Source organism: Chiloscyllium punctatum, chromosome 10 (assembly GCF_047496795.1).
Source record: "Chiloscyllium punctatum isolate Juve2018m chromosome 10, sChiPun1.3, whole genome shotgun sequence".
NCBI lineage: Eukaryota > Metazoa > Chordata > Chondrichthyes > Orectolobiformes > Hemiscylliidae > Chiloscyllium > Chiloscyllium punctatum.
The window spans coordinates 122,365,653-122,390,239 of record NC_092748.1 but is presented as its reverse complement, the minus strand read 5'-3'; the positions used below and the strand labels follow the sequence as shown (position 1 = coordinate 122,390,239).

General features: G+C 47.7%; 1 protein-coding gene across 1 annotated transcript in view; it reads left to right on the top strand.

The window, feature by feature from the left end:
* LOC140482516 (unconventional myosin-X-like) overlaps positions 1-24,587 on the top strand; it is a 256,377-nt gene that overhangs the window by 195,407 nt on the left and 36,383 nt on the right. Inside the window, exons 31-37 of the mRNA XM_072580068.1 lie at positions 6,055-6,249; positions 7,000-7,157; positions 8,002-8,125; positions 12,892-13,189; positions 13,915-14,122; positions 15,173-15,309; positions 17,443-17,563. Coding sequence (XP_072436169.1) covers positions 6,055-6,249; positions 7,000-7,157; positions 8,002-8,125; positions 12,892-13,189; positions 13,915-14,122; positions 15,173-15,309; positions 17,443-17,563 — 1,241 coding nt within the window. The remainder of the gene's footprint in view (positions 1-6,054; positions 6,250-6,999; positions 7,158-8,001; positions 8,126-12,891; positions 13,190-13,914; positions 14,123-15,172; positions 15,310-17,442; positions 17,564-24,587) is intronic.

The following is a 24,587-nucleotide window of genomic DNA, read 5'->3' as shown; positions in this document are numbered from 1 at the left end:
CATTCTTTTATTCCTGATATACCTATAGAAATCCTTAGGGTTTTTCTTGATCCTATCCATCAACAATTTTTCATGTCCCCTCCTGGCTCTTGTTAGCTCTCACTTTAGGTTCTTCCTGACTAACCTGTAACTCTCAAGCACCCTAACTGAGCCTTCACATCTCATTCTAACATAAACCTTCTTCTTCCTCTTTACAAGAGATTCAATTTCTTTAGTAAACCACGGCTCCCTCGCTCAACCACTTCCTCCCTGCCTGACAGGTACATACTTATCAAGGACACACAGTAGCTGTTCCTTGAATAAGCTCCACATTTCAAATGTGTCCATCCCCTGCAGTTTCCTTCCCCGTCTTATGTATCCTAAATCTTGACTAATCACATCATAATTGCCTTTTACCCAGCTATAATTCTTGCCCTGCAGTGTATACCTATCCCTTTCCCTCACTAAAGTAAACATAACCGAATTGTGGTCACTATCAGCAAAGTGCTCACCTGCCTCCAAATCTAACACCTGGCCGGGTTCATTACCCAGTACCAAATCCAATGTGTCATCGATCCTTGTTGGCCTGTCTACATACTGTGTCAGGAAACATTCCTGCATGCATTGGACAAAAACTGACCCATCTAAAGTACTCGAACTTTTGTATTCCCAGTCAATATTTGGAAAGTTAAAGTCCCCCATAACAACTACCCTGTCTCTCTCACTCCTATCGAGAATCATCTTTGCGATCCTTTCCTCTACATCCCTGGAACTATTCAGAGGCCTATAGAAAGCTCCAAACAGGGTGACCTCTCCTTTCCTGTTTCTAACCTCAGCCCATACTACCTCAGTTGATGAGTCCTCAAACTTTCTTTCTGCCACTGTAATACTGTCCTTGACTAACAATACCACACCCCCTCCCCTCTTTTACCATTTTGTCTGTTCTTACTGAAACATCGAAATCCTGGAAACTGCACCAACCATTCCAGTCCCTCTTCTACCCATATCTCTGAAATGGCCATTACATTGCAGTCCCAGGTACTAACCCATGCTGCAAGTTCACCCACCTTATTCCAGATGCTCCTGGTGTTGAAGTAAACACACTTCAAGCCAACTTCCTGCCTGCCAGTGCACTCATGCAATCTTGAAATGTTAGTTCTGACTTCACTACACTCATCCATGTATATACATGAACTACAATTTAGGTTCCCATCCTCCTGCTGCATTAGTTTAAACCTGCCTGAAAAGCATTAGCAAATTTCCTCTGCCAGGATATTGGTGCCCCTCTGGTCCAGGTGCAGACGATCCTGTTTGTAGAGGTCCCACATACCCCAGAAAGCACCCCAATTATCCAAGAATCCAAAACCCTCCAACCTGCACCATTCCTGTAGCCATGTGTTCAACTCCTCTCTCTGCCTTGCTAACACGTGGCACAGGCAACAAACTAGAGATAACAACTCTGTTTGTTCTAGCACTAAGCTTCCACCCTAGCTCCCTCAATTCCTGCTTTAAATCCCCATCTCTCTTCCTCCCTATGTCATTGGTCCCTATGTGGACCACGACTTGGAGTTGCTCCCCCTCTCCCTCAAGGATCCCGAAAAGATGTTCAAAGACATCACAAATCTGGGCATCTGGAAGACAACACATCAACTGTGAGCCTCTCTCGTTCCCACAGAACCTCCTATCTGTCCCCCTAACTATGGAGTCCCCAATGACAACTGCTCTGCTCCTCTTCCCCCTTCCCCTCTGGGCAGCAGGGACAGGCTCTGTACCAGAGATCTGTGCCCTATTGCTTGTTCCTGGTAAGTTGTCCCTCCCGACAGTATCCAAAACAGTGTACTCGTTGTTGAGGGGAATGGCCACAGGAGATCCCTGCACTGCCTGTCAGTTCCCTTTCCCACCCCTGACAGTAAACCATCTACCTTCTTCACGTGGCTGTGGGGTAAATACCTCTCTGTAACTCCTCTCAATAACCGCCTCCGCCTCCTGAATGATCCAAACCTCATCTAGCTCCAGCTCTAGTTCCCTAATGTGGTTTTTGAGGAGCTGGAGTTGGGTACAGTACCTGCAGATGAAGTCAGCAAGGACACTAGCGGTGACCCTTGCCTCCCACATTCTGCAGGAGGAACATTCAACTGCCCTAACCGCCGATCTTAGTATTCCAAATTCCCAATGAGACAACTGAAAAACTAAAAAAAAACTTTATTCATCGATTGTTCTCTATTCCTACCAGCCTTATCCTTCACTCTAACAGGAACATAATGCCAATAGTATATAGAACAATACAGAGCAGAACAGGCCCTTCGGCCCTCAATGTTGCACCGACCTGTGAACTAATCTAAGCCCATCCCCCTACACTATCCCATCATCATCCATGTGCTTATCCAAAGATTATTTAAATCTCCCTAATGTGGCTGAGTTGACTACATTGGGAGGTAGGACATTCCACACCCTTACCACTCTCTGAGTAAAGAACCTGCCTCTGACATCTGTCTTAAATCTATCACCCCATAATTTGTAGTTATGCCCCCTCGTACAAGCTGACGTCATCATCCTAGGAAAAAGACTTTCACTGTCTACCCTATCTAATCCTCTGATCATCTTGTATGTCTCTATCAAATCTCCTCTGAGCCTTCTTCTCTCCAATGAGAACAGACCCAAATCCCTCAGCCTTTCCTCATAAAACCTTGTGTCAAGACCAGGCAATACCCTGATAAATCTCCTCTGCACCTTTTCCAATGTTTCCACATCCTTCCCGAAATATGGCAACCAAAACCGTACACAATATTCCAAGTGTGGCCGCACCAGCGTTTTGTATAGTTGCAGCATGATATTGCGGCTCCAGAACTCAATCCCTCTACCAATGAAACCTAACACACCATATGCCTTCTTGACAGCACTGTCCACCTGGGTGGCAACTTTTCAGGGATCTATGTACATGGACTCCAAGATCCCTCTGCACATCCACACTACCAACAAGTTTTCCATTGACCCAGTACTCTGCCTTCCTGTTATTCTTCCCAAAGTGCATCACCTCACATTTAGGTGCATTGAACTCTATTTGCCACCTCTGAGCCCAATTCTGCAGTTTATCCAAGTCCCCCTGCAACCTGTAACATTCTTCCAAACTGTCCACTACTCCACCGACTTTAGTGTCATCTGCAAATTTACTAATCCGCCCACCTATGCCTGCGTCCAAGTAATTTATAAAAATGACAAACAGCAGTGGTCCCAAAACAGATCCTTGTGGCACACCACTAGTAACCAGACTCCAGGCTGAATATTTTCCATCAACCACCACTCGCTGCCTTCTTTCAGAAAGCCAGTTTCTGATCCAAACTGCTAAATCACGCTCAATTCCATACCTCTGCATTTTCTCCATCAGCCTACCATGTGGAACCTTATCAAAGGCTTTACTGAAGTCCATGTACACCACGTCAACTGCCCTACCCTTGGTAGGACATGCTTGGTCACCTTCTCAAAAAACTCAGTGAGATTTGTGAGACATGACCTGTCCTTGAGAAAACCATGTTGACTATCTGAAATCAAAGTGTTGTTTGCTGGAAGATTATCAATCTTATCTCTCATAATCCTTTCCAAAGCTTTTCCTACAACAGACATAAGACTCATTGATCTATAATTACCTGGGTCTTCTCTAGTACTCTTCTTGAACAAGGGCATAAAATTTCTTTTAAATTTGATGAGATTATCTACAGTGTGGAAACAGGCCCTTTGCCCAACAAGTCCACACTGATCCTCTGAAGAGTAACTCCACCCAGACCCATTCCCTATATTTACCCCTGACTAATGCAGCTAACACTATTGGCAATTTAGCATGGCCACTCCACCTGACCTGCACATCTTTGGACTGTGGGAGGAAACCGGAGCACCTGGAGGAAACCCACGCAGACACGGGGAGAATGTGCAAACTCCACACAGACAGTCACCCGAGGTGGGAACTGAACCTGGGTCCCTGGCAATGTGAGACAACAGTGCTAACCACTGAGCAACTGTGCCACCCCAGTTTTCAATCTTCCAGTCCTCTTGTACAAAACCTGTAGATAATGACAACTCAAAGATCAAAGCCAAAAGGCTCTGCCATCTCCTCCCTAGTTTCCCAGAAAATCCTTGGATAAATCCCATCCAGCCCAGGGGACTTATCTACTTTCACACCTTCGAGAATTGATAACACCTCCTATGAACACTTTTGGAAGCCTCCGACTTGTCAGTTGACTTTTTAACCTGTGAACAGTATATTCCAGTTAATGTTTGAAAGTTCATGTCTCATACTGTCAAAATTTGCCTTACTCAAATTAAGGACTTTAACTTTCATACAAAATCCTTTTCCATTACTATTTTAAGATTAATATAATAATGGTCATTGGTCCTAAAGTGCTCCCCCACTTATACTTCAGTCACTTGCCTTATTTCCCAAGAGAAGATCAAGTTTTGCTCCACCTCTATTATCTTCATATTGATAAATAAAATTTTCTTGAACACGTTACAATACTGCAGTTATTATTATGCACGTCCCTTTAAGGCATACTGACCATAATACACCTCTATTTCAAAGAATGAAAACTGACCTTTACAGATATACATGGTTAGATATAACCATGTGTTGCCAGTACAATAATTACACAAATAGTAGAAACAGATTTTAAATGACTAATACTGAACACTGAACACTTTGGAGGTCCTGATCTGTTGATTGTACACTGTTCTGGAGAATGCCACCTTGTACTTTGTTACACTTGTTTGCTCCCTGTGGGGATGTGAGTGGGGAATATAGAGAGGATGAGCACAGTGCTACAGAGAGCCATTCAAGAGGAGGAGAGGAGAGAAGTGTAGTTGTAATTGGGGATGGTATAGTCAGGGAATAGACACTGTACTCCTTGGATAGGATTGACAGTCCCAAAGGCTGTATTGCCTGCCTGGTGCCTGGTTCAGGTTCTCTCATCTGGGCTGCAGAGAACTTGGAGTGAGAGGGGAAAAATCCAATTATCTTGGTCCATGTAGGTACCAACAATATGGGACAACACGGTGGCTCAGTGGTTAGCACTGCTCTGGTTAGCCTCACAGTGCCAGGAACCCAGGTTCGATTCCAGCCTCTGGCGACTGTCTGTGTGGAGTTTGCACATTCTCCCTGTGTCTGCGTGGGTTTCCTTCAGGTGCTCCGTTTTCCTCCCACACTCCAAAGATGTGCAGGTCACGGTGGATTGGCCATGCTAAACTGCTCACAGTGTTCAGGGATGTGTAGGCTAGGTGCATTAGCCAGGGGTAAATCTAGGATAATAGGATAGGGAAATGGGTCTGGGTGGGTTACTCTTCATTGGGTCGATGTGGACTTGTTGGGCTGAAGGGCCTGTTTCCACACTGTACAGATTTTATGATTCTGCTGAGGGAATATGAGCAGCTAGAGGCTAAATTAGAAAACAGGACCAAAAAGGTGATCATCTGTGGATCACTATCTGAGCCATGAGCAAGTTGGCACAGGGTCAATAAGATTCAAGAGGTAAACATGTGTCTCAAGGATTGATGAGGGAGAAACAGTTTCAAACTCGTGGGGGATTGGCCCCAGCACTGGGGAAGGAAGGAGCTGTCCCAATGGGATGTGTCCCACCTGAATCATACTGAGACCAGAGACCTGGAGAACGAGGATCGAGCTTTAAACTGAGTAGTGGAGGGTGGGGGCACAGGTGCAGCCGGGTCAGTTGTATGGAAGATTATTTGGCCATGCTATCGAGGCCTTTTAAGATGAGTGTTTCTGTGGGGAAAGATCTCTGTCTGGATATGCCCTTGCATGGGGGAAGGGAGTAGATGAATGCCCCATTGAGGGAATGTCTTTGTACTGACCCTTACAATCGGGTGGGGGAGGGGGACTCTCTGCCTGGCCAGATACAAACGGTGAACGCAGTGGATGCAGGAGCTTCTTGTGAGGGATCTTTATCTGTTGGGTCCCTGTGGCAAGGGTTCTAATTGTGGAGATTCAGTGTCTGTGTAGTGGATGTTTCCGTTCTGGGACTGGAGGGCACTCTGGGTCTCTGTGCTGAATCTCTTGTTCTCTCGTTCCAGGGTGGCTCCATAAAGAGATGAGGAGTAGTGGGAAAACCTCGTCATTGAAACTGAAGAAACGTTGGTTTTTGCTGAACAGTAACTCACTGGATTATTACAAATCTGCTGAACGAAACTCAACCAAGTTGGGCACCTTGGTATTGAACAGTCTCTGCTCTGTCATTCAACCTGATGATAAAACCTTCAGAGAAACAGGTGCTGAGAGAGTATGATTACTGAAACATTCTCCTAACTAACCTCTTAATCCATTATCAATGTCCACGACTGTCTCTGTTCAATGAGTGTAACTCCTTGATATCAGTCTACTTCCTATTATCAGTTAGGAGAAAGTGAGAAATGCAGATGCTGGAGATCAGAGTTGAGTGTGTTGCTGGAAAAGCACAGCAGGTCAGGCAGCATCCGATGAGCAGGAAAATCGACGTTTCAGGCTGGAGCTCTTCATCAAGAATGAGGTCTGCTCCTTGGATGCTGCCTGATCTGTTGTGCTTTTCCAGCACCACACACTCAACTTCCTCCTATCAGTATCCAGGAAAGTTACTCCTAGAATACCAGTAAAAAAGGCATGTTATTCCCAGTGTCTAGGATCGTTACTCCTGGAGTGTCGGTGAGCGAGAGCATTACACCCTGGAGTGTCGGTGAGTGGGAAGATTACTTCTGGAGTATCGGTCAGTGGGAGCATTCCTCCCAGAGTATCAGTGTGCGGGAACATTACTCCTGGAGTATTGGTGAGTGGGAACATTACTCCCAGAATATCAGTGTGCAGGAGCATTACTCCCGGAGTATTCATGACTGGGAGCATTATTCCTGGAGTATCAGTGAGCGGGAACATTACTCCCAGAGTTTTGATGTTTAATTTAGTGATAGATTATTTGGTGTTTCTTCCCATCAGTGACCGTATGCCTGAGCTAACTGTGTTGGTCTGATTTGACCCTTTGCTGCCTCTAGGTTACTGGCACTTTGTGGTTCACGGAAGGAAACACTCCTATCGGCTTTACACCAAGTTACTGAATGAGGCCACACGCTGGGCGAGTGCCATTCAGAACGTCATTGACAGCAAAGTTCCCATAGAAACCCCAACGCAGCAGCTGATTCGTGACATCAAGGTAAGGACAGTCAATGGACATTAAACACAGAGAGAGCAGGAGTAGGCCATTCAGCCCTTTGATCCTGCTTGACAATTCAATATACTCATAGCCGATTATCCAACTCAGGCCCCGGTTCCTACTTCCTCCTCATGCCCTTTGATCTCTTTAGCCCCAAGAACTGTACCAACCACTTTCTGTGGCAAAGAATTCCATGGGCTCCCCACTCTCTGGGAGAAGACATCTTTCCTCATCACAGTCTGAAATGGCCTATCATGTATCCTTAGACTGTGACCCCTGGTTCTGGTCAACTTCCTTCCTGATCATGTTAGAGTTTTATAGATTTATACGAGATCCACCCTTCATTCTCCTAAAGTGAATATAGTCCTTACTGATACAGTCTGTCTCCACACGTTAGTCCTGCCATCCCAGGAATCAGTTGGGTCAGCATTCACTGCACTCCCACCATCGCCAGAACATCTTTCCTCAGATAAGGAGATCAAAACTGCACACAATACTCCAGGTACGGTCTCACCAAGGCCCAGTATAATTGCAGCAAGACATCCCTGCTATGGTACTTGAATTCTCTTGTGTGTCTGTGTGTGAGTCCGAATGTGTGTGTTCATTTCCACACTCTGCTTGTCCAGTTCCCATTCTAGTCTGAAATGGCCCTGTCTAATGGCCAGGTCCAGCTTGGTTTTTGGGGATCAGTTTTATGTAGGCAATACCCCCCTCATTATTGTGTGTTCAAGGTGGGGCTTGGTTAGGGTTTGATTGAAAATGTGAAGAGATTTTGGGAAGTGATGACTCTATGCTGCAGTCCGGTTTTGATATTGACCTCAGTCTATTTCCTTTTATCTTTCAGGAGAACAGTGTAAATGTGGAGATTGTGGACCAGATTTACAGAAGGAACCCAATCCTACGTTATACCCAACACCCCCTGCACTCCCCTCTTTTGCCATTGCTCTATGGAGACATCAATCCCAGCTGTGAGTATCTGCTTGATGGCTCCTCTGAATAAATCTCACAGGAAACAGTGAGTGAGGGAAGAGTGCATGTATTTGTGAAAACACAGAACCCCAAGCACAGAAAGAGACAATTCAGCCCATCATACCCATGAAAAGTCTCTGAAAGATTGATCAGACCAATCCCACTGTCCTATCTCAATCCCAATGCCCTGAAAATTTCTTCCTTTCAATTTTTCCAATTCCTCCCCTATTTCCTCTTCTCCATCTCCCTGGTGGTAAGAGGTGGAGTCAGTAATTTTGCAAAAAAATAGCCTCAGTGTTGCTGATAATGACTTCACATCACACTCAACACCCACCCCTCCAGATTTCACACTGAATGGGAGCAATTACTGATGCTCATCCAGTTGAATAATCTTTAAATACGACAAATGTTAATTTGGGTTGGGCTAGAGGAGGGGTTATTGTTCGGGGTGAGTCAAGGCTCCTGGATCAGGAAAATCGAATTCTGGAGCAGTAACAGACCATTCCACCCTGGGACCTCTTCCACTATTCTATAGGACCACAGCTTGAGTTAATAGCGAACTCAACTCCATATTGGAGAGTGTGCAGACGCCATTTTATGGGAATGGTTCAGAAACGAGAAACTTCAGTGATGAGGATGGATTGTAGAGAAGAAGGCTGAGAGGAGATTTGATGGATATTGTCAAAATCATGAGCAGGCTGGATAGAGTAGAAAGAGAGAAGCTGTTCCCTCCAATGAAATGGTTGAGAATCAAGGGGACAGATTTAAAATGTTTTGCAAAAGAAGTAAATGCAAGGTGAGAAAACAATTATTTCACGTAGCGAGTAATTAGGGGATGGATATCACTGCCTGGAAATGGAGTGGCAGCAGATTCAATTCAGGGATTAAAGTGGGAATTAGATGATTATTGAAATAGAAACTAATGGGGTTATGGGGAAAAGCAGGAGAATGCACAAAATTAAAATGCTCAGAGTCAGTGCAGAAATGGTGCGCTTTGTTACTTTTTCAAAAAAACTCAATCAAGTTTGTGAGACATGATTTCCCACGCACAAAGCCATGTTGACTATCCCTAATCAGTCCTTGCCTTTCCAAATTCATGCACATCCTGTCCCTCAGGATTCCCTCCAACATCTTTCCCACCACTGAGGTCAGGCTCACTGGTAGGTAGTTCCCTGGCTTATCCTTACCACCCTTCCTAAACAGTGGCACCACGTTTGCCAATCTCCAGTCTTCCGGCACCTCACCTGTGACTATCGATGATACAAATATCTCAGTAAGAGGCCCAGCAATCACTTCTCTAGCTTATCACAGAGTTCTAGGGCACACCTGATCAGGTCCTGGGGATTTATCCACCTTTATGCGTTCTAAGCCATCCAGCACTTCCTCCTCTGTAATATGGACATTCTGCAAGATGTCACCATCTACTTCCCTACAGTCTATATCTTCCATATCCTTTTCCACAGTAAATACTCGTTTAGTATCTCCCCCATTTTCTGTTATGCATCAATAAGATCATCTCTCATTTCTCTAAAACCCAATGGTTACAGGACTAACCCCTTCAATCTTTCTTCAGAAGATAACCTCCCATTCCAGGGAATAAAACAACTCACTGGAGGAGGAGGAGGCTCCATGCATATCCCTGTCTCTATGAAGGAAGAGCCCAGCACATCCAGTGCAAAAGATAATGCTGAAGCATTGGCAACAATCTTCAGTCAGAAGTGCTGAGCAGATGATTCATCTCGGTCTTCTCTGGTCTTCTCCAGTGGTCCCCAGCATTACAGATGCCAGTCTTCAGCCAATAGACAATAGGTGCAGGAGTAGGCCATTCTGCCCTTCGAGCCTGCACCACCATTCAATATGATCATGGCTGATCATCCTTAATCAGTATCCTGTTCCTGCCTTTTCTCCATAACCCTTGATTCCACTATCCTTGAGAGCTCTATCCAACTCTTTCTTAAATGAATCCAGAGACTGGGCCTCCACTGCCCTCTGGGGCAGAGCATTCCACACAGTCACCACTCTCTGGGTGAAGAAGTTTCTCCTCATCTCTGTCCTAAATGGTCTACCCCGTATTTTTAAGCTATGTCCTCTGGTTCGGGACTCACCCACCAGCGAAAACATGTTTCCTGCTTCCAGAGTGTCCAATCCTTTAATAATCTTATATGTCTCAATCAGATCCCCTCTTAGTCTTCTTAACTCAAGGGTATATAAGCCCAGTCGCTCCATTCTTTCAGCATAAGGTAGTCCCGCCATTCCAGGAATTGACCTCGTAAACCTACGCTGCACTCCCTCAATAGCTAATTCGATTCACTCCACATGATACCAAGTAACTGTTGCAGACACTGGATACTGCAAAGGCTATGGGCCCTGACAACATTCCAGCAATAGTACTGAAGGCTTGTGCTCTAGAACAAGCTGTTCCAGGGCAGTATCCACCTGATGATGTGGACAATTGCCCAGTTATGTCCCATGTATAAAAAGCAGAATAAATCCAACCTGATCAATTCCTGCCCCATCAGTCTCCTCTCGGTCATCAGTAAAGTGATGGAAGGTCATCAACAGAACTATTAAGCAGCACCTACTCAGCAATAACCTGCTCAGCACTGCCCAGTTTGGGTTCCCCCAGGGCCACTCAGCCTTTGACTATATTGCAGCCTTGGGTCAAACATGGACAAAAGAGCTGAATTCCAGAGGGGAGGTGAGAGGGACAGTCCCTGACATCAAGGCGGCATTTGACCGAGTGTGGCATCACGGAGCCCTGGCAAAACTGGAATCCGTGGGAACCAAGAGCAAACTCTCCGCTGGTTAGAGTCATACCTGGCACAGAGGAAGATGGTTGTGGTTGTTGGAGGGTCAGTCATCTCAGCTCCAGGACATATCTGCAGGAGTCCCTCAGGGGAGTGTCCTAGACCCAACCATCTTCAGCTGCTTCATCAATGACCTTCCCTCCATCAGAAGGTCAGAAGTGGGGATGGTCCCCGCTGATTACACAATGTTCAGCACCATTCCCCACTCCTCAGATACTGGAGCAGTCCATGTTCAAATGCAACAAGATCTGGACAATCTCCAGGTTTGAGCTGACAAGTGGCAAGTAACATTCATGCCACAAAAAATGCCAGACTATGATCATCACCAATAAAAGACAATCTAACCACTGCTGCTAGACATTCACTGGTGTTACCAACATCATATCCCTCACGAGGAGAAAGTGAGGACTGCAGATGCTGGAGATCAGAGCTTAAAAATGTGTTGCTGGAAAAGGGCTTATGCCCGAAACATCGATTCTCTTGCTCCTTTGATGCTGCCTAACCTGCTGTGCTTTTCCAGCAACACATTTTTGAGATCATATCCCTCACTGTCAACATTTTGAGGTTACCATTGACCAGAAGTTCAACTAGACTCACCACATAAACACAGAGGCTACAAGGGCAGGTCAGAGGCTGGGGATCCTGCAGTAAGTAACTCACCTCTTGTCTCCCCATAGCCTGTCCACCATCTACAAGGCACAAGTCAAGACTATTCCCCACTTGCCTGGATGTGTGCAGCTCCAACCACACTAAAGAAGCTATCCAGGACAAAGCAGCCACTAGATTGGCACCGCATTCACAAACATCCACCAACCCTCAGTCGCAGCAGTGTGTACCATCTACAAGATGCACTGCAGAAGTTCACCAAACATCCTCAGACAGCACCTTCCAAACCCACAGGCACTTCTATCTAGAAGGACAAGGGCAGCAGATACATGGGAATGCCACCCCCTGCAAGTTCTCCTCCAAGCCACTCACCATCCTGACTTGGAAATATATCGCCGTTCTTTCACTGTCACTGGGTCAGAATCCTGGAATTCCCTCCCTAAGGGCATTGTGGGTCTACCCACAGCACATGGACTGCAGCGGGTCAAGAAGGCAGCTCACCCCCACCTTCTCAATGGGCAATTGGAGACAGGCAATAAATGCTGGGCCCAGACGGTGATCCCCACACCCCATGAGTGATTAAAATAATGTCCTCACTCTGAGCTAACCAATCCTTTGACCATGATAAGATGCTCCTCCTAAAACCATGAGCTCTTACGTTAAGTTTTGATGTGGTTTCGTGTCATAAAGTCATAGAGTCATAGAGATGTACAGCATGGAAACAGACCCTTCGGTCCAACCCGTCCATGCCGACCAGATATCCCAACCCAATCTAGTCCCACCTGCCAGCATCTGGCCCATATCCCTCCAAACCCTTCCTATTCATATACCCATCCAAATGTCTCTTAAATGTTGCAATTGTACCAGCCTTCACCACTTCCTCTGGCAGCTCATTCCATACACATACCACCCTCTGTGTGAAAAAGTTGCCCCTTAGGTCTCTTTTATATCTATCCCCTCTCACCCTAAACCTATGCCCTCTAGTTCTGGACTCCCTGGCCCCAGGGAAAAGACTTTGTCTATTTATTCTATCCATGCCCCTCATAATTTTATAAACCTCTATAAGGTCACCCCTCAGCCTCCGACGCTCCAGGGAAAACAGCCCCAGCCTGTTCAGCCTCTCCCTGTAGCTCAGATCCTCCAATCCTGGCAACATCCTTGTAAATCTTTTCTGAACCCTTTCAAGTTTCACAACATCTTTCCGATAGGAAATCGGAGTTAAAGGATAGGATTTCGGGAAATTATTTATTTGAGTAGTTAAATGTGTTTTGACTCCAGACTAATCTGTTACCTTCCTGTCTCCTCCATCCCGTCTCCCCTGTTTAACCACCTCCATCTCTCACTGGCTGTAGTGCAAAAGGAGAAAGGATACACAAATCTACAGGACGAAGCTGTCAGGATCTTCCATTCTCTGCAAGAACTTGAGGCCATCTCCGATCCTATTCCCATTATACAGGGAATCCTGCAAACCTGCCAGGACCTCAGATCACTGCGGGATGAGGTTTACTGTCAGCTCATCAAACAAACCAGCCATATGCCTCACCCAAACAGCACTGGGAACCTGCACCATTGCCGGCTGCTCAGCTGCATGAGCTGCACTTTCCTGCCCAGCCGCACCATCCTTCGCTACCTCAAGTTCCACCTGAAGAGGTTTGTTTCACAGCTATCACCTCTTCCCCCGCACCCCCCCCCTCAACATCCCCATCCTGACACACTCTCCCCATTGTCCTCCCTATACCGCCTCCCCATTCTCCACACCCCTCCATCCTCCCTCCCACCATTCCCCTCACCACCCTCTACCCATGTTCCCTGCACCTTCCCCCCTCCATCACCCACTGCCTGCCTACTCCTGTATCACTCCCTGACTACTTCCGTATTCTTCCACAGCCCTCACTTCCTGAATTACCAGGGCAGGTGATGCACCTTGTCTCCAAACTGCTTTGATTGCATGCTAAAGCAATATCCCAGGGAGATCTCTGGGAGAATGTCTCTGGGCCAGTGTCTGTTGGGGAGTAGTGTCTCTCTGGGGGAGTGCGTCTCTCTGGGGGAGTGCGTCTCTCTGGGGGAGTGCGTCTCTCTGGGGGGGTGCGTCTCTCTGGGGGGGTGCGTCTCTCTGGGGGGGTGCGTCTCTCTGGGGGGGTGCGTCTCTCTGGGGGGGTGCGTCTCTCTGGGGGGGTGCGTCTCTCTGGGGGAGCGTCTCTCGGGGGGCGGGGGGGGGGGGGGGGGGGGAGTTTTTCATTGGGGGAGCGTCTCCAGGACAGAGTCACTGGGGCAATTCCCTTCTCCCCCGAGGTTTGTTTCTTTCTCTCTCTGTATCATCTGTTTTCTGAGTGAATAGCTGGGCACTGCCTGATTCCAACTGTGTTTCCCCACAGGACTAGGGAGCAGTTCCTGGGAACAGAGATTGAGAAATATGCCCACTTCATTAATGAATCTCTAAAGAAAACCAAAGTGCGGGAGTTTGTGCCGTCACAGGAAGAGATTCAGGCATTGATTGGTCGGCAGGAGATGGTGACGACTGTTTACTGTCATGGTGGGGGAGCTTGTAAAATCACCATCACCTCACACACAACAGCGGGAGAGGTGAGTCCCCATTAACCCAACAACCAACGACCACACAGCCAGTCCCACCTGCCTGCACGTGGCCTGTATCCTTCTACTTCCTGGATGGACATGTGTCCGACAAAATGCTTCTGAAATGTTGCTAGTGTATTTACTTCTCCCACCTCCCTGATTCCAGGCACCAATCACCTTCATCTTCTTTATACTTGTCCCTCTCACTTTAAACCTATCCCCCCTAATATTTGACATTTCCACCCTGGGAAAGAGTCCCCAACTATCCAGTCTATCCATGCCTCTCATCAATTTAGACACTTCTAGCAGGTCAGCATTCAGCTCCTGACTCTCTCGCGAAATCCAAGTTCGTTCAACCTTAGAGCTATTACACTTCAATCCATGCAACATTCTGGGAAGCCGTTTTTGCATCTCTCTCCAAAGATTTCATATCTTCCTAAACTGTGGTGGCCAGAGCTGCACAGAATACTCCAAATGTGTCCTAACTAAATGTTTATAAAGCTGCAACATGACTTGCCAACCTTTATCCTCAGTGCCCCGATGATGAAGGGAAGCATGCTGTGTGCCTTCTTTACCCCTTACCCACTTGTGTTGCCCCCTTTCAGGGAGCTGTGGACTCTGTATATTGATGCTCCTGAAGGGTCCTGCCGACTACTGTAGACTTTCCTCTTGTATTTGGCCTCCCATACTGCATCACCTCACACTTATCTGGATTAAACTCCATCTGCCATTCCTCCACACAACTTTTCAACTGATCTACATCCTGCTGTATCCTTTGATAATCTTCCTCACTGTCTAAAACTCCCAATTTCCAAGTCATCTGCAAACTTCGTAATCATACCACTGACATTTTCATCCACATAATTTATAAAAAAGTACAAACAACAGAGCCACCCAAAACTTTCTCATACTCCTTCTACAAGTGAGTGTTATTCTCTTGATACTCCATTTTCGGGGATGCGCTATTTTCTGATACACCCTCTCAGAAAGAGTGGGGGAGATTATTCAGGGTGGGGTGATGGCTGTGACAATGAGCTGCCCGTTTATGCTGGTTTCCAGGTTGTCGAGAAGTTAATCCGTGGCCTGGCGATGGAGAACAGCAGGAATATGTTCGCTCTCTTTGAACACAGTGAGGATGGTGACAAGGCGATCGAGAGCCGGGTCATTGTCGCTGATATTTTGGCGAAATTCGAGAGGTGAGAACCTGTCACTCACGGGTTCTGAATAGGGAAATATCAGCGGACAGGGCAGAGACAAGGAGTGACGGGGTCAGAGACAGGGTGAGAGGGGGTCAGAGACAGGGTGAGAGGGGGTTCAGAGACAGGGTGAGAGGGGGTTCAGAGACAAGGAGAGAGGGGGTTCAGAGACAAGGAGAGAGGGGGTTCAGAGACAGGGTGAGAGGGGGTTCAGAGACAGGGTGAGAGGGGGTTCAGAGACAGGGTGAGAGGGGGTCAGAGACAGGGTGAGAAGGGGTCAGAGACAGGGTGAGAGGGGGTTCAGAGACAAGGAGAGAGGGGGTCAGAGACAGGGTGAGAGGGGGTTCAGAGACAGGGAGAGAGGGGGTCCAGAGACAGGGAGAGAGGGGGTCCAGAGACAGGGAGAGAGGGGGTCCAGAGACAGGGAGAGAGGGGGTCCAGAGACAGGGAGAGAGGGGGTCCAGAGACAGGGAGAGACGGGGTCCAGAGACAGGGAGAGACGGGGTCCAGAGACAGGGAGAGACGGGGTCCAGAGACAGGGAGAGACGGGGTCCAGAGACAGGGAGAGACGGGGTCCAGAGACAGGGAGAGACGGGGTCCAGAGACAGGGAGAGAGGGGGTCCAGAGACAGGGAGAGAGGGGGTCCAGAGACAGGGAGAGAGGGGGTCCAGAGACAGGGAGAGAGGGGGTCCAGAGACAGGGAGAGAGGGGGTCCAGAGACAGGGAGAGAGGGGGTCCAGAGACAGGGAGAGAGGGGGTCCAGAGACAGGGAGAGAGGGGGTCCAGAGACAGGGAGAGAGGGGGTCCAGAGACAGGGAGTGACGGGGTCCAGAGACAGGGAGAGAGGGGGTTCAGAGACAGGGAGAGAGGGGGTCCAGAGACAGGGGGGTTGGTGACGGAGTCGGAGACGGGGGATGATGGGGTCAGAGACAGTGAGGGAGAGTCAGAGAGAGGGAATGATGGGTCAGCTTGATGCAGGAATGATTGGTTTGGGACAGGGCTCGGGAATGGGAGAAGGACTCAGTGCTCAGGGTACTGGAGTGATGAGAGTTAGTGGGAGGGGATAATGGAATTTTTTTTTCTTGGGATGTGGGTTCACCGGCTGGGCCAACATTTGGGGCCATTCCTAACTGCCCTTGAACAGAGTGCCTTGCGCAGCCATTTCAGAGGGCAAAGTTAGAAGTCACACGACACCAGGTTATAATTCAACAGGTTTATTTAAAACCAGAAGCTCTCGGAGCGCTGCCCCTTTGTCAGGTTAGTTCACTTGTAATTTCTAATCAACCTGTTGGACTATAACCTGACCCTACTCACAGACCCCCGTCCAACCCCAGCATCTCCACATCATTTCACAGAGCAATCGACCACATTCCTGTGGGAACAAAAACTGATTGATGGAGAAACCTAACAGGGCCGGCAGAATTCAGAGAGAGGAACAGTATGGCTGCTGTTCAAATTTGCTGTGGGTCTGGAGTCACATATAGGCTAGACTGGGTAAGGATGTCCTTTCTCAGGGACATTGTAAACAGAATGGATATTGTGCAACAATTGATTCTTTCTGGTCACTATCCAGAAAGTGAGACATGCTTTTAAATGCGACCAGCTGCTGTGGTAGGGTTTAAATCCATGTGCTCAAATCATTGACCTGGAGCTCTGCATCACGAGTCTAATATCACGATCACTACATCAAGGTCTACTCTGAGTGAGGGTGAGAGTGGTGCCCCTCCTGTGTAACGGCCCTGTGCCCTTCCTATGTAATGTGCCTGTGCCCTTCCTGTGTAACGGCCCTATGCCCTTTCTGTGTAATGGCTCTGTGCCCTGTGCCTTTCCTGTGTAATTGCTCTGTGCCTTGTGCCCCTCCTGTGTAACGGCCCTGTGCCCCTCCTGTGTAACGGCCCTGTGCCCCTCCTGTGTAACGGTCCTGTGCCCCTCCTGTGTAACGGTCCTGTGCCCCTCCTGTGTAACGGTCCTGTGCCCCTCCTGTGTAACGGCCCTGTGCCCCTCCTGTGTAACGGCCCTGTGCCCCTCCTGTGTAACGGCCCTGTGCCCCTCCTGTGTAACGGCCCTGTGCCCCTCCTGTGTTATGGTCCTGTGCCCCTCCTATGTAATGTCTCTGTGCTCTGTGCCCTGCAGGTTGGAACTTGGTGCTGAGGGTGGTCCCAGGCTCTCTGGCCTCTACTTCAAGCTCTACTGCTTCCTGGATGTGGAGAATGTAGCAAAGAATGGAGTGGAGTTTGCCTTCATGTTTGAACAGGTACGTGGTACTGGGTATTAAAGAGCAAGTTAGTAATGAGCTAGTGATAAGTGTGTGAAGCAAGGAGCTTCACTAAGTGAACTCTCTCCCCTGGACCATGGGCTGTACGGTGGCTCAGTGGTTAGCACTGCTGCCCCATAGCACCAGCGACCTAGGTTCAATTCCTGCCACGGGTGACTGTCTGTGATGAGTTTGCACGTAGAGTCATAGAGGTATACAGCACGGAAGCAGACCCTTGGGTCCAACCCGTCCATGCCGACCAGATATCCTAACCCAATCTAGTCCCACCTGCCAGCACCTGGCCCATATCCCTCCAAACCCTTCCTATTCGTATACCCATCCAAATGCCTCTTAAATGTTGCAATTGTGCCAGCCTCCACCACTTCCTCTGGCAGCTCATTCCATACACGTACCACCCTCTGCATGAAAAAGTTGCCCCTTAGGTCTCTTTTATATCTTTCCCCTCTCACCCTAAACCTATGCCCTCTAATTCTGGACTCACCCACCCCAGGAAAAAGACTTTGTCTATTTATCCTATCCATGCCCTTCATACTTTTGCAAACCTCTTTAAGGTCACCCCTCAACCTCCGACATTCCAGGGAAAACAGCCCCAGCCTGTTCAGCTTCCCCCAATAGCTCAAATCCTCCAACCCTGGCAACATCCTTGTAAATCTTTTCTGAACCCTTTCAAGTTTCACAACATCTTTCCGATAGGAAGGAGACCAGAATTGCACACAATATTCCAACAGTCACCTAACCAATATCCTGTACAGCTGCAACATCACCTCCCAACTCCTACACTCAATACTCTGACCAATAAAGGAAAGCATACCAAATGCCTTCTTCACTATCCTATCTACCTGTGACTCCACTTTCAAGGAGCTATGAACCTGCACTCCAAGGTCTCTTTGTTCAGCAACACTCCCTAGGACATTACCATTAAGTGTATAAGTCCTGCTAAGATTTGCTTTCCCAAAATGCAGCACCTCGCATTTATCTGAAATAACTCCATCTTCCATTTCTCAGCCCATTGGCCCATCTGGTCAAGATCCTGTTGTAATCTGAGGTAACCCTCTTCACTGACCACTACACCTCGTTGTGAAACTTGAAAGGGTTCAGAAAAGATTTACAAGGATGTTGGCAGGGTTGAAGGACCTGAGCCACAGGGAGAGGCCGTGTTAGGTTTTACAAACTGGAGCAGAGACCCCGAGAAGCAGTAGCCTCCAACCATGTGGGTGGCACGGTGGCTCAGTGGTTAGCACTGCTGTCTCACAGCGCCAGGGACCCAAGTGCCATAAGACATAGGAGTGGAAGTAAGGCCATTCGGCCCATCGAGTCTACTCCGCCATTTAACCATGGCTGATGGGCATTTCAACTCCACTTACCCGCATTCTCCCCGTAGCCCTTAATTCCTCGAGACAACAAGAACTTATCAATCTCTGCTTTGAAGACATTTAGTGTCCCGGCCTCCACTGCACTCCGCGGCAATGAATTCCACAGGCCCACCACTCTCTGGCTGAAGAAATGTCTCCACATTTCTGATCTGAATTGACCCCCTCTAATTCTAAGGCTGTGTCCACGGGTCCTAGTCTCCCTGCCTAATGGAAACAATTTCCTAGCATCCACCCTTTCCAAGCCATGTATTATGTTGTATGTCTCTATTAAGTCTCCCCTTAACCTTCTAAACTCCAATGAATACAATCCCAGGATCCGCAGCCGTTCCTCATATGTTAGACCTACCATTCCAGGGATCATCCGTGTGAATCTCCGCTGGACACGCCCCCTCCTGAGGTGTGGGGACCAAAACTGGACACACTACTCCAAACGGGGCCTAACCAGAGCTTTATAAAGTCTCAGTAGCACATCACTGCTTTTATATTCCAACCCTCTTGAGATAAATAATTCCTGCCTCAGGTGACTGTCTGTGTGGAGTTTGCACGTTCTCCCCGTGTCTGTGTGTGGGTTTCCTCCAGGTGCTCTGGTTTCCTCCCACAGTCCAAAAATGTGCAGGTCAGGTGAATTGGCCATGGGAAATTGCCCAAGTGTTAGGTGCAGGGGTAAATGTAGGGGAATGGGTCTGGGTGTGTTGCACTTTGGCGGGTCGGTGTGGCTTTGTTGGGCCAAAGGGCCTGTTTCCACACTGTAAGTAATCTAACCTAATCTAGTTATACAGTACCACAGAATTGTTACATTGTAGCAGGCCACTCAGCCCATTGTGTTTGCACCAGCTCTCTGAATGTTTTAACTTAGTGCCAATCTCCCTCCACAACCCTGCACATTGTTTCTATTTAAATAAGATTTCACTCCTGTTCTTCTCCTATGACATTCCAACAAGGACCAGGAAGCCAAAATGTTCCACACCAGCAGGAGCTTTGTCAAGAAGGTATTTACTGTGTCGTCAGCAGGTTACACTGAGCAGTTTCCCTCCAAACAGCATCATCACGAGGTCAGACTCTTAAAGTGACAGTCCACCATACTTACCAAATACACATCTCTCCCACGTTACATCAGAGGCTTCTTTATGTAAACAATCACCATATTTATAATTATGTATAAAATGATTAGGAGAAAGTGAGGACTGCAGATGCTGGAGATCAGAGCTGAAAAATGTGTTGCTGGAAAAGCGCAGCAGGTCAGGCAGCATCCAAGGTGCAGGAGAATCGACGTTTCGGGCATAAGCCCTTCTTCAGGAATGAGGAGGGTGTGCCAAGCAGGCTAAGATAAAAGGTAGGGAGGAGGGACTTGGGGAAGGGGCATTGGGAATGCGATAGGTGGAAGGAGATTAAGGGGAGGGTGATAGGCCGGAGAGGGGGTGGGGGCGGAGAGGTAGGGAAGAAGATTGCAGGTCAAGAAGGCGGTGCTGAGTCCAAGGGTTGGGACTGAGAAAAGGTGGGGGGAGGGAAAATGAGGAAGCTGGAGAAATCTGCATTCATCCTGTGGGTTGGAGGGTTCCTAGGCGGAAGATGAGGCGCTCTTCCTCCAGGCATCGTGTTGCCATGGTCTGGCGATGGGGGAGGCCAAGGACCTGCATGTCCTTGGCGGAGTGGGAGGGGGAGTTGAAGTGTTCAGCCACGGGGCGATTGGATTGGTTGGTGCAGGTGTCCCAGAGGTGTTCTCTGAAACGTTCCGCAAGTAGGCGGCCTGTCTCCCCAATATAGAGGAGGCCACATCGGGTGCAGCGGATGCAGTAAATGATGTGTGTGGAGGTGCAGGTGAATTTGTGGCGGATATGGAAGGATCCCTTGGGGCCTTGGAGGGAAGTGAGGGGGGAGGTATGGGCGCAAGTTTTGCATTTCTTGCGGTTGCTGGGGAAGGTGCCGGGATCATCCCGTTGTTGTCTTTTCCTGACATGACTGAATATTCAGAGGTTCAACAATGTTGTGGCATTATCCACTGAGGTACTGCCTCGCTCAGATGTTTCAGTTACTGTTCTGTTCTCAAGTATATCTAAGTCTCTATTGGCACAGTTATTTGTCAATCTTCAATTAAACATAGAAACATAGAAGATACGAGCAAGAGGAGGCCATTCGACCCATTGAGCTTGCTTTGTCATTCAATATGATTATGGCTGATCATTGCGCTCAATACCCTAATCCCATCCTTGCCCCATTTCCCTTGATCCCTTTAGCCAGAAGAGCGAGTGGACAGCGAAGAGGGTTACTTCAGATTACAACATGATCTTGACCAGATGGGCCAATGGGCGAAGAAGTGGCAGATGGAGTTTAATTCAGATAAATGCGAGGTGCTGCATTTTGGGAAAGCAAATCTTACCAGGACTTATACACTTAAAGGTAATGTCCTAGGGAGTGTTGCTGAACAAAGAGACTTTGGAGTACAGGTTCATAGCTCCTTGAAAGTGGAGTCGCAGGTAGATAGGATAGTGAAGAAGGCATTTGGTATGCTTTCCTTTATTGGTCAGAGTATTGAGTGTAGGAGTTGGGAGGTCATGTTGCGACTGTACAGGACATTGGTGAGGCCACTGTTGGAATATTGCATGCAATTCTGGTCTCCTTCCTATCGGAAAGATGTTGTGAAACTTGAAAGGGTTCAGAAAAGATTTACAAGGATGTTGCCAGGATTGGAGAATTTGAGCTATAGGGAGAGGCTGAACAGACTGTGGCTGTTTTCCCTGGAGCGTCGGAGGCTGAGGGCTAACTTTATAGAGGTTTACAAAATTATGAGGGGCACGGATAGGGTAAATAGACAAAGTCTTTTCCCTGGGTTTGGGGAATCCAGAATTAGAGGGCATAGGTTTAGGGTGAGAGGGGAAAGATATAAAAGAGACCTAAGGGGCAACTTTTTCACGCAGAGGGTGGTACGTGTATGGAATGAGCTGCCAAAGGAAGTGGTGGAGGCTGGTACAATTACAACATTTAAGAGGCATCTGGATGGGTATATGAATAAGAAGGGTTTGGAGGGATATGGGCCGGGTGCTGGCAGGTAGGACTAGATTGGGTTGGGATATCTGGTCGGCATGGACGGGTTGGACCGAAGGGTCTGTTTCCGTGCTTTTCATCTCTATGACTCTACTTTTCTTGTAAAAAAAGGTTTTGCCCAACCTAAACCCAACAGGCCTAAACTGTTCAATCTCTCCTTATAAGATATGCCTTTCATCTCTGGACTTTTACAGGTTCAAAATCACCTCCTTGCTCTTGTACTCTACATTTCTATTATTAAAGCCAAGGGCACCATCTGCTTTATTTACTCCAGCAATTTCTGTTTTTGTTTCAGATCTTCAGCATCCACAGTTCTTTGTTTTAATTTAATGTTTAACTCTTGCTACATCTCTTCCAGGTTTTCCCATCTTGACGCAGTTCTGCTCCTCTCTGCAAAAAGATTTCTGTTCTTTCTTTCTTCTATTTCAAAACAGCAGTATGGTCCAGGCAAACACTTCTGTCCCCAGCCTGCGAGAGTACTCAACGCAAGGTCCTCATCTTCCACTTGGGGACCCTGTAGCCTTGAGTACTTAATATCGAGTTCAATAACTTTACAGCCGTAACAACTTCTCCCTGTCCCTGGCAACACCTCAGGCCCTGTGATGACCAGGGCTGCTTTCAGCATAGTTAGTCCATCTTCACCTACTCATTGTCCCTGTTATCAGCTTTTCTCCTTCCCTGGCTTCCTATCAACCGTCCCTTTGTTTGACTCACTTCCTTCCTCCCTCTCTCTCTCTGGGGTCTGTCTCCACATACCCACTTTGTTTTTAATTCACTCATGGGACATGGGCATGTCTGGCTGGGCCCCCGCCCCTTGAGAAGGTGGTGGTTAGCTACCTTCCTGAACTGCTGCAGTCCATGTGCTATCACCCACAATGCTATTGGGGAGGAGAGGGAGGGGGGGGTGGTGGAATTCCAGGATTGACCCAGTGACACTGAAGGAACAGCTCTTTTGTCCATGTTTGAACCAAGGCTGTAATAAGGTCAGGAGCTGAGTGGCCCTGGGGGAACCCAAACTGGGCATCACTTTGCGGGTTATTGCTGAGCAGGTACTGTTTGATAGCACTGTGGATGACACCTTCCATCACTTTACTGATGATGGAGAGGAGACTGATGGGGCAGTAACTGGCCGGGTTGGATTTGTCCTGCTTCTTTTGTATCCAAAGATGTGCAGATCAGGTGAATTGGCCATGATAAATTACCCATAGTGTTCGGTGCATTAGTCAGGGGTAAATATAGGATAGGAGAGTGGGTCTGCGGGGATTGCTCTTCAGAGGGTCGGTGTGGACTTGTTGGGCCAAAGGGCCTGTTTCCATACTGTAGAGTATCTAATCTATTAAGTCAGGATACACTAGGGCAATATATTTTCAAATCAGAATGGGTGAGTGGTTTGGAAGAGAACATGCAGGTGGTGGTGTTCCCATCTATCTGCTGCCTTTGATGTGCCATACAGAAGTGGTCATGGATCTTTGGCGAATTTCTGCAGTCCATCTTGGAGATAATACACACAGCTGCCACTGAGCATCAGTGGTGAAGAAAGTGGATGCTTGTGGGTGTGGTGCCAGTCAAGTAGATTGCTTTGTCCTGGATGGTTTCAAGCTTCTTGTTGGAGTTGTTGTTGGAGCTGTACCCAGGCAAGTGGGAAGTATTCCATCACACTCCAGACTTGGGCCTTCTGGAACCAAGGGACACAACCTCAGGAGATAGGATAGACCATACTGGATTGAGATGAGGAAATATGTCACCAATCAAAGGGTGGTGACTCTATGGAATTCTTGACCAAAGAAAGTTGCAGAGACTACATCACTGAGTATATATTTAAAAGTGGGTTTATTAATTTTTTAGACATAAAAGCATCAAAGGCAATGGAGAGAAAGTGAGAAAGTAGTGTTGAGACAGAGTCATACAGCACAGAAACAGGCTTCTCAGCTCAACTCATCCACACTGACTCAGTTCCCAAACTGAATTAGTCCTTGCGTTTGGCCCATATCCCCCTCAGCATTTCCTATCCATGCACATCTCAAATGTCTTTTAAATGTTGTAATTGTATCAGCCTCTACATCTTCCTCTCGCAGCTCATTCCATACATGCACCACCCTCTGTGTGTGAGAAAGTTGCCCTTCAGTCCGTTTTAAATCTTGCCCGTCTCACTTAAACCTACGCCCTCTAGCTTTGGACTCTCCTGCCCTGGGAAAAATGACCATGCCTATTCCCCCTGTTAATGCCCATCATGATTTTTTAAACCTCTGTAATATCATCTCTCAACCTCCTACAATCCGGTGGGAAAAAGTCCCAGCCCATTTAGCCGTTCTGTAAACCTAAACCCTCCAATCACAGGAACATCCTTGTAAAGTTTTTTGGAATCCTTTCCAGTTTAATAACAGCCTTTGTATAGCAAGGTGACCAGACTTGTACACAGTACTCCCAAATGTGGCCATGACCCTACTGAATGGGGCAAAAAGCTTGAAGGGCCGAATGGCATACTTCTGCTCCTGGTTTCCACGTTTTTCTGTAAAGGGTTATGGGGATGGTGTTAATCAAAGGCATTTAAATGTTCGATCAGCTGTACAAACATAAACATGAAAACC